Here is a 10181-nt window from a genome sequence, read left to right on the forward strand (position 1 = left end):
AAAAGTGAATCATAACTGGCAAATTGTAAAAGGAAGCAAAACACTTCACAGGATACATGCATGCCAAGTAAAACATGGACCTTTCAGTCATGGAGCAGCAGGAGTGTGTGTTACATTTGGGCTCAATCTGTGTATTCAGTCATGCCTGCAGCGTCTGAACAACTATGGGTGGGATAGTTTGGGTAAATGCTATGGAAATTGGAGCTCTGAAATATATAGCATCTCATCTGGACTTAGAATTAAAACTGTTATTCACTGCTTTGTAGACTCCCATCTCCATTGTGCATTATCTAATACATATCACTGTTTTGTGCTGGCGCACTGGGTATGTGTGTGTGTGCTGTATGTGTGTGTGTGTGTGTGTGAGTGGCTTTGCATGTTTTGTGCATGCATGTATATTTATGTTTGGCTATTGTACCTTAACCTGCCACTGCTTTGTGCAACCAGCCATAAATCTGCAAGAGTAACATCCTGTTTCCAGGATCCTTCTGATTTCACGTCTGAAACATAAATTAATTGTGACATCAATTGAAAAACATGTGTCCTCTGTCATGCTAAAGCCTGGTGTATGCAGAAGCCATGGTCCATAACTGAACCATGACGTGCCTAAGATACAGTCCATAAGTCACATTAGAGCTGGGTGACTGGATGAGTTCATATGCATGATTTCAGTGCCTCAACAGAAGCAATAAACCTGACTTTCTATTTGGGTTTTTGCTATTCAAAAAGCAGTATTTCAATGAAATGAATTTGACAAGAGCCAAAGAAATCACCAAGGAACAATGATTTTTTTTTGTATTTAATATAACAAAACATATGTTACACATTACAATACCAATGGAATGCCTCTGTTCTTGTAGACACATGTTTGTCTTCATTCTTTTCTAATCTCAACGTGGAATCTTTTCAGTGTAAAAGCATACATGTGTAACCAATCAGATGACACAATGTGCTCTATGTCAGCATATCGAAAAAATATGTTTCCTACCACAGACAGTGAGTGAACTGTATAACTCAATGTTCATGACACATAAAACATCAACTCTCGGTGTCAAGCTGTGCACAAAAAACCATGGAGATAGAAAGGTCTAAAATGTACATAGAAACACCTTGAAACCTGCAGTGGTGCACACACACACACAAACACACACACACACACACACACACACACACACACACACACCGATAGAGTTATGTAGCTATGTTTTTTGTTATTTGGTCCCTAATAAACACTTGGTTGTTGCACACCACAGCTGCTGCCTACATGAGCGCAGTAAAGCTGCTGGTGGTTATTTGGTCATAAAGACTTTGCTGTCTGTGGCTGGTGTGCTGACGCAGCAGGATTAATACCACATGGACATGTGTCTCTTTTGCACTATTAGCACTGAAGCTAAAATTAGCCAGTACATCAATTCATACTGTACATTTCAGGAAAGCTCAGTAGTCCTTTGAAGGCAGCAGATGAGGAAAGGGAGTTGAAGCCTTCAGACAAAGAACCATATCAGTGTGCTTGGAAACATTTTGAACAAACTGCAAATGTAGAGTTAATCATTTGCAGTGTGAATGTTGTATCATTTGAAAGTACAACATCTCTACTTACTTGAACTATGAATTCCCAGAACATATAGTCTTAAGATAATGAGATTTAAAAACCTTAGTCAAATGAAATAACTTAAAATGTATTTATATTGGTATTCGTCTGAAGGATTCAACTGATGTGAAGTGAGGTTGTGATTAATCAGACAGCAGGACTGGAACATTGAGCCAGTCAGTGGCTCAACTAAAACGATGAGGCAGCGTTGTACAAAGTGGAGCGCAGACAGAGCAGACATGAGAGAGGCAAAATGTTTAAAGAATATATAAATATGATTTGATACAAAAAGATTAACATATTACTAGCAATGGTATTCAATGCCCATCTGACTATGTACAAAGTGGAAGGAGCATTTCTAGCCCCCCCACTGCCCCAACACACACACAAACACACACAATACAATCACTAGAGACACAATAGAGTCAATGATTGTTTCACCTCTGCTACGGAGAGGTACAAATTTACAGTCTCTGTTTTGGCTTTACAAGTGAGCTACTATGTTTGTATGACTTCAGCAACAGCCTTTACAGTAAAACTACTTTAAACAGGATCAATCAGTCAAATTTCTAAGTGCTTTTTTCCATCAGTCTGTCAAAGTTGATAATAGCCAGTCGGAGCTTTTATTTTACATGTGAAACTAAACAACATGACTCAGACCCACAGTTCTGTGAAGAGGATGTTGGATAGACTTTAAATCTTGTTTCCTTGTTTTCTTTCCTTCTAATGTCAAACCTACTATGCTTTGGAGACAGGCTTTGAATTGTTCAGGCCCAGATACTGATAAAAACAAATCTGTCGTAAGATAAGTTTATGTTATGTAATAGTCACTTCGGTTTATACACAGTGTTCTAGAAATGCTCATTGGGCTTGGTGAGTTTCAGATCTGCGGCGGGTTGTCGAGAGCTACGGCGGAGTACTCAGCCTCAGACACGTGGGAAGCCTCGATGAGGCGCGCCAGGCCCGTCCTGGTGGAGTACTTAAAGATGAAGGCTTTCATGAGGTCATAGCGGTAGTTCCTGTTGATGAAGTTGTAGAGGATGGGGTTGAAGCAGCAGTGGAGCAGGGACAGGCACTGGGTGAGGTGTAAGGCCACGTAGATCACATTCTCCAGGCCGCAGGTCAGAGGCACCAGGCCCAGCTGAGACAGAGCGTCAGCCAGGAGGACGCCGTGGTACGGACCCCAGCAGCCCAGGAAGACCACGATGTAGGCCAAGATCACCCTGCGGCTCACGCGGCGCTCCTGCTCTACGGTGGAAGAAGAAGAAGAAGAGGAAGAGGAAGAGGAGGGGGTGAGGGCCCCGGCCAGCAGGGCGTAGAACACCGTGATAACTGGGAAGGGGAGGACAAAGCCCAGCAGGATGAAGCTCAGCTGCACCCCCACCATCCACTCCCTGGGGTTGTCCTCCGGGTACACAGGCCTGCACAGCATGGTGTCCCCGTGTGACGACCTCACGGTGCGCAGGAAGTAGGTGTCCGGCAACGAAGCCACCAGAGCCAGGAGCCACACCCCGACGCACGCACCGCGGCGGATCAACTTCCTGCGCGCGCCTCCCTCGCCGTCTCCGTGCTGCGTCACGCTCACGTAGCGGTCCACGCTCATGCAAGCCAGAAAGAAGATGCTGCTGAAGAGGTTGACGGAGAACAGCAGGTGCGTGAGTTTGCACGCCACCTCGCCGAAGGGCCAGTGGCCATGCTGGGCCAGCGAGCTCACCCACACGGGCAGCGTGACGCATACGCACAGGTCTGCGACCGCCAGGTGGGCGATGTACATGTGTGTCTCGTGGCGAGGGGTGGAGTCTCTTTGGGCGCGGACGTTGACCCAGAGGACCAGGGCGTTAGCAGCCAGGCCGACGATGAAGATAAAGATGTAGAGGACGCACATGGAGTAAAGCAAAGCGCTGCGGTTGAATGCCGTGGCGCACATCTCCACGCTCGATATGTTGCTGAAGGTGTCAGAGAAGTTGAGTTCCCCCAACGACTCCCACAGGTCCTCCAGCTCACTGGTGCTCAGACTCATCTCTCAGCCCCGGGAGAAGACAACCGCACACCACTGGGAGAAAACACACACCGCCTCTCACTGGGACAAGTTCTGTGGAAACAAGACATCAGCTCATCAGTTCTCGCACCACACTGAAATATAAGTATATGTGGATAAAGATCTAACGGCTAAATACAACCATATGATGGACAACTTTCTGGAATCATATTTGAGAGGCAATTTGCTGTTACATAAAGCATGGTTTCACTAGTATATTATGAGATTCAGTAAGAACTTGAACGGCATTAGCTAATAAAACACAAAAGCTACTTGTGGTATGCCACCAGATCCTAAAGAATCTTAATGTGGTTAACTCGTTAAAACAAAGCTTTCATGAGTTCATAGAGGTTCTCGGTTGCCGTGTAATAACTGGAGAACTAAAGAGTTTTCCACGTTTGATGTGCAGTCAGGGGGCAGCATAATAAATGTTTACATTAGCCCCAAAAGCGCAGGGTGCATATTAGACATGAGGAAATGGGATCGAGAAACCCAAACAGAATGTATTTCCGGAGCGTTCCGGGCGTTCCAAGATATAGCACTGGTCAAGTTGGGAAACCTGATGCCACTTTAAAGAATGTTTTCCTTTTACGTGCTTGTTATAGTAAAAAAAATGTTCCCGTGTTTCTCTTCTTCTCTTGAAATAAGCAAGGAGAGGGTGAGAGAGGAGCTGTCACCACCCAGAGGATCAAAGAAAAGCCTCCTCATAACCTTGAAGACGTCATGCTATAACATCTGAAACTAATAGCAGATAACACACATACATGCACACACACACACACAGGATACATACTCATACACACAGAGTAAAGCAATATGCATGATCAGAAAGGGAGGAGTCTAGAGCAGCTCGGCATGCCAATAAACTGGTCTGACTCTTTTGGTCCCAGGGCCACAGTAAAATCCCCGGCCTTCTATAGCTCAGTCTGGTTTGTCTTCACAGTTTTTGGTGTGATGTCTCTCTCGGCTCCTCTGACTGCCAGCCAGCCAGCCACAGTGTGAGGGATCAGAGGTGAAAGGTGAGAAGTCAAAACCGGTACACGAGTGGCTTAACCCTCCTGTTGCCCCTGATTGACGTGTACGCCCGCAGAGTGAAATGTGTGGAGACATCAGTGGGGGGGCTTAACGCCTGCGATATGGTCTGACCACGGCTAAAACGAGGGTCACCGACCACTGGGTGACACAGCACGCTGGAGTGCAGTGAAATGTGACCGCCTCAGACAGCTGTCTGTGTAGGAGAGTGGGAATTTTTGCTGTTTGCACACAGCATCTTTGACCCAAAGTTGCAGGAGAGCAAGGCATATTTGACAAGGCATATTTGACCTTGCATAAGGACAGCTTGAACATATTAGAAATGTGTGGCCTGGCCTTCTAAGTTGTGTTATGTCTTACTTTGGTATCTGTCTTCTGTTTAGAAGAAATGTCAGAAACCTCGCATTTAATCTCAGTTTCCATTACTTTACGCCTCTGGAGAATGCTGTTCCTTTCTAATAGAGGGATTTTGTATGCTCAGATAATCCCTCACAGTGGTCTCTGTATAATTCCCTTCTATTATATGGAGAATACCTGGAGGTGCCAGGTAAACCCCACAGGCTTCAAGCCAATTAACCTCTTCACACTCACACCATCAGATAACGTAGCACATAGTAAATCTCTCTCTCTCTATTTCTCTCTCTCTCTCTCTCTCTCTCTCTCTCTCTCTCATACACAAGCCGACAGCATCCAGTTACAAATTAGTTGTAAGGCAGCTTTTGTTTTTCAATACACAGAAAATAATGAGCTCACTGAAGGCCGTTTTCATGTGTTAATGCTGTCGAGAGGAACGCTGCAGGTGCGGTGTGTCTGTAAGAAATTACTCCTGTTTGCCTTTTTATTCAGGCTTTAGTTGGGATGAAAGCTGTGACATTTTTAAGACAGGTCCATGGCTTTCCCCGTGGGTTAAGATGTCGATGTTGTAACTGCTAAGAAGCAATTTCGTCTCGGTTTCAAAAAGTTCCGTCTTATCGTCATTACGCACAAGTGCTGAATGCACCGAAAGATCTAAGACGTGCTGACTGAGTACACATACAATGTCACTGTTGTCATTGTTGATTTATATCAGGGTGAAAACAAACTTTTCTTATCAGTTACCAGCTTCGGTATACAGTAGCCTTACTCGGTGTTTGAATGGATAGGCTGGTAATCGGCGCACAGTGCCGCGTACCCCGCTGGGAAGCTGAAAACCCCACATAGGAACCAACTGGCCTTAGCGAAAAAAGAGAGAAACCCCTATAATATTCCTATAATAGTCCTATAGTATTCTTGTAAGAACTTAATTGTGCGTCTGTGGTAGCTTACTTAGTAGTGAGTAAGCTATATAGTAACCTTAGTCTATGGTATTTTTTTTTATCTCCTTTGGTATCATTATAATATTCCCATAATGTAGGGACTTAAACGATTTTTTCATATAAAAAATACTAGGTTAACTGTAGGCTACTCGCAGCCAGCCAGCTGTCGCACACAAAGACAACAGCGATTCTGCAAATAGTAAAATTCCACACACAATATGCACTAATAATGACATGCATTGAAAATGTTAGAAAGAGAAACTTCCTAATAGATATCTTTTTGTCCTACTTAACCTCATTTTTTGCAACTTACTTTTTTTTAAGAGTCCTCGTCCCTCTGAAGTCTCCTCTTTTGAAGAATAGAGTAGGCTAATTTTCGCGTATTAGTTCTACTGATGAGGGATGACTCTTCCTACTTGTGTGTCTCCCTCTGTCTCCTAAAGTGAATCTGAGCCTGTTCCTCCTCCTGCACTTGCTGATACCCTGAAGAGCTACGCCTCCAAGGTTGGCCCTAAAAGCCGTGCACATCAACATGGCATCACTTCAGGCTCTCAATACACAGCAGCCCGGGGAGTTTCGGCCAAGAAGAAAAAAGACTGCAACCGGATTTCCACCTTTGCATCCGCTAGGATAAACTTCTTCAGAGGCTGCATGCTGTAATAGTATTGATTGTGCAAGAGTTTGATGACACAATATGCTCAGGCCCTACGGAAGAGGATTAGGGCCACGTGAAAAAATACATAAATAAATTGAGTTCTGAGAATTCTGAGATTGAAGTCAGAATTCTGACCCTAAACTTTAATCTCAGAATTCTGAGATTAAAGTCAAAGTTGTAAGAGTAGTCAGAATTTTGAGTTTAGAATTCTGAGAATGAGAGTTCTGAGAAATCTGAGATTAATCTCAGAAGTCAAATAAATTGTTCACATGTGGCATTAATCGTCTTCCGTATCAGCCTGATGAAGGGAAATAAGGGCATCTATGATTTGTCACAATGATTATAATGATTTACTGAATGTTACAGATAATGCTAACCTGTAAAGCTCAATGCACAATAAATAATATACCTATAAGTCAGTCAGTGCATACACCCAGTGCCCCGCCCCAAGCTTACCTAAATCTGAAACTAGAAGAGCAGACATGAAGTACCTGGTAAACCACAATCACAGTGCTCCACTCCCACCAAAGACCAGCAAATGGGTTAAACCCAGCGTCTAGGCACACAGTGGAAACTGAAAACGCCCTCTCAATGATGAACCACACCAAAAAAACATGTTAATGAACAATCTGATGATTCATTTCATCTTTTAATTTGCGGCCAGCCCATTTCTGTCTGTCTGACTGTCTCACTGACTGACTGAATCAATGAATGAATGAATGAATGAATGTTATCCAGGTTTGGAGGAACAAGCTTCCACAGAGTGTGAGTGGTATTCTGCCCATCTAATAATTGCAGGTTTAATTGCAGGTTTGATTAATACACCCATAAAATAAAGCTGACAAATGGATCAAAATGTTTTTTAAAACAATTAAAAATAATGCAAGGCTTGCCCCAAAAATACGAACAGCAAAGTCAGGTGCAGATGGCTTGTTGTTGTTTTGTTGTCGTTAGCATTGTTGAGCCTCAGCATTCAGTCTCACTTCAGGCACATCCTCTTGGAAGCAGCACAAAGCATTGTGGGAGTGCTAATGTGTTCACTCAAAGCTCACCTGCAACTCTGCTGGCCTTACAGCTGCTCTCACCAGGGCACTGAAGCCCATTGTCACACTCACACCCTAATGACAGAAATCACAAAGGAGAAAATGGGAGCAGAAATGCTTGTGGACTTAATCAGAAAAAAATCGGACCCACTGGACAGCTGACCCGACCCCTGAATTGACAAAACATGCCAAGATATTCTTAGAGAATTCATAAGTAAATGTAACACTTTTGATGAACATCCAAAACAAGCAGAAAAGCAGTCACTTGAGCCGGTATGGCCGGCATGTTTGGTTAGGACAAAGACACCGGTGCATGGCAAAGGTCACGTGACTGAAGTTTATTATGATTGTACGCCCTGTATTCAATGATGAAATACGGTAAGGTGGCTACTCTGACCTCATAAAAGACCAGAGTAGTGAAGTTTGTTTCTGTGAGGCTTTAAAGAGAGCTCCCACTACGCACGCATATCCATTGTCCTCCGTATCAGGAGCATCAGGGGGGATTTGTAAGCCTTTCTGATAAGCATCCGTAGCCCTGCAAGCTGCTGCCAACCTCTGTTCTCCAGGCCTCATTCACAGGGAGGCCGGACGGAGAGGTTCCTCTGAGAACAGCAGGGGTGTGTGTGCGTGTGAGTGTGAGTGTGAGTGGGTGTGTGTGTGTGTGTGTGTGTGTGCGTGTGTGGTCTGAGAAAAGGCCATACAGTTCCCATGTAATTTCTGTTATAATAATGTACTTGTATGTCTGTAAGTAAATAAAATAAAATGAAATAGAATAGAATAGAATAGAATAGAATCTTTCTTGCCACACGACTAGGGCTAGTAGCATATCATGATTGAATGAATGCAATAGCTCAGCTACATACATGGACACATAACAATAAGTAGACACCAAACAACACATATAGAGCAAAACAAACAACAAAATAAAGAAAAGTAAAATAAAATACTAGTATTGAAAGATGGCAAAGTAGAGTCATAGTAAAGTCTTTCCAGGTAAACCGTTTTATTGACGTTGAAGCATGTAAGTTTTGCTTTTTTGTCTTTTTTTGTCTTTTTTGTCTTTTATTTATCCGCCGTTCAAACACAAGACATGTTTGCTGCTGCGGTCACGTTGGTCATTTTTCGAGAGAGCACCCACAGGGTGGCCACTCTCGAACGTCCTCATATTACACACGGCCAAGGTCGTCACACACATGTTTTACACATTGGATAAACAGAACGATCAAGAGATAGGGTGATGGAAAAGGGAGGGAGACAGCGAGAGGGAAACGGGGGAAAGCGAAGGCGAGAGAAGGAGGGGGATGGGTGGGGGGTGGCGGGAGAGTTAGATGAGGAAAACAGAGGAAGAAAGATGGAGTGAGTTATTCCTAATGACTGCTCTCGCCATTGTACTCTGTCCCTGCGTCACAGTGGGGGGTCCGAGAGACACATTCTATTTTGGTGCAAATCTCCATTCAGAAGGTCCCTCTCGAATTCATTCTCAACCACATCTTAACTGTCGACAGCCAGCCTCTCTCCCTCTCTCCCCCTCTCTCTCTCTCCCCTCCGGCATTTTCTCCCTCGCGAACTCCATTCTTCCTTATCCTCTGGCCCCCCGCTTACCCTTCTAACCTCCATCATCTCTCACGTAATTAAGATTTTTGTGACGCTATCTTTACACATGCATTTGTCTTTTTTTATATGGAGACGAGAGGGGGGGGGGGGGGGGGGGGAGATGAGTGAAGTTGGATAAGGAGTGGGCAGAGGATAAGGGTGGAGGGAGCGGGTGAAGAGGAGTGTTGAACCTGAGGGAGGGGAGTGATGGATCTGTAGAAAAAAGGAAAGAAAGGTTGGCTGCCGTTAGTTACAGAGTTCAAGAGGGTTTGTTTGAGGGTTGCATTTTGGGAGGACGTGTTGTGCTATTGTGGATTTTGTGCACGCTTAAGATGAGGTGATCCTTTGTGTCTCTCTGGGTTATGTTCATGCAGGTGTGTGTTTGGCAGAGAGAGTGTGTCTCTGTCACGGAGTGCAGCAATCAAGGCATTCCACACATTGACAGAGCGTCCCTCACACCAGCCCATGACTGGAGTGGGAGTGAAACCTGAGAACAGCTTAAATGTCAAACATGCAGGAAAAGTAAGAGTGTACCAAGAGCCTTTGTGTTAAACAGGTATGTACGTAGGTGTGAAATACTTACTTCTTTTCAGATTACCACGCACATTTTGTACATTGTATTTCTCTGTCTTTGTCTTTGTCTTTGTCTCTGTCTCTGTCTCTGTCTCTGTCTCTGTCTCTGTCTCTGTCTCCCCCTTCCCTCTCTGACCTCACTGTATCTGTCAGTGCCTTTATGCATGGCTGTTATGAACGGCCATAGCTCATACAGTCCATTGACTTTGTCTATCATCTCCGCATAGTAACTCAAACAAAAGCAAGTTCTGCTTTCCCCAAGCCTCAGTTTACACGATTGGGTTCACCTACCCTTTCTCCACACTTGCACGCACACACACACACACACACACACACACGCACACACACAAACACAGACACA

General features: G+C 44.3%; 1 protein-coding gene across 1 annotated transcript; it reads right to left on the reverse strand.

Moving 5' to 3' along the window:
• Positions 1–1024: 1024 nt before the first annotated feature.
• LOC139933059 (atypical chemokine receptor 3-like) lies at positions 1025–6382 on the reverse strand. The gene is made up of 2 exons (XM_071927060.2): positions 6266–6382; positions 1025–3683 (listed from the first exon to the last, which is right to left on the reverse strand). Exon 2 carries the CDS (start codon positions 3609–3611, stop codon positions 2472–2474), a length of 1140 nt encoding a protein of 379 aa, XP_071783161.1. The 5' UTR covers positions 3612–3683; positions 6266–6382; the 3' UTR covers positions 1025–2471.
• Positions 6383–10181: the final 3799 nt, after the last annotated feature.

This window comes from Centroberyx gerrardi, chromosome 10 (assembly GCF_048128805.1).
Source record: "Centroberyx gerrardi isolate f3 chromosome 10, fCenGer3.hap1.cur.20231027, whole genome shotgun sequence".
NCBI lineage: Eukaryota > Metazoa > Chordata > Actinopteri > Beryciformes > Berycidae > Centroberyx > Centroberyx gerrardi.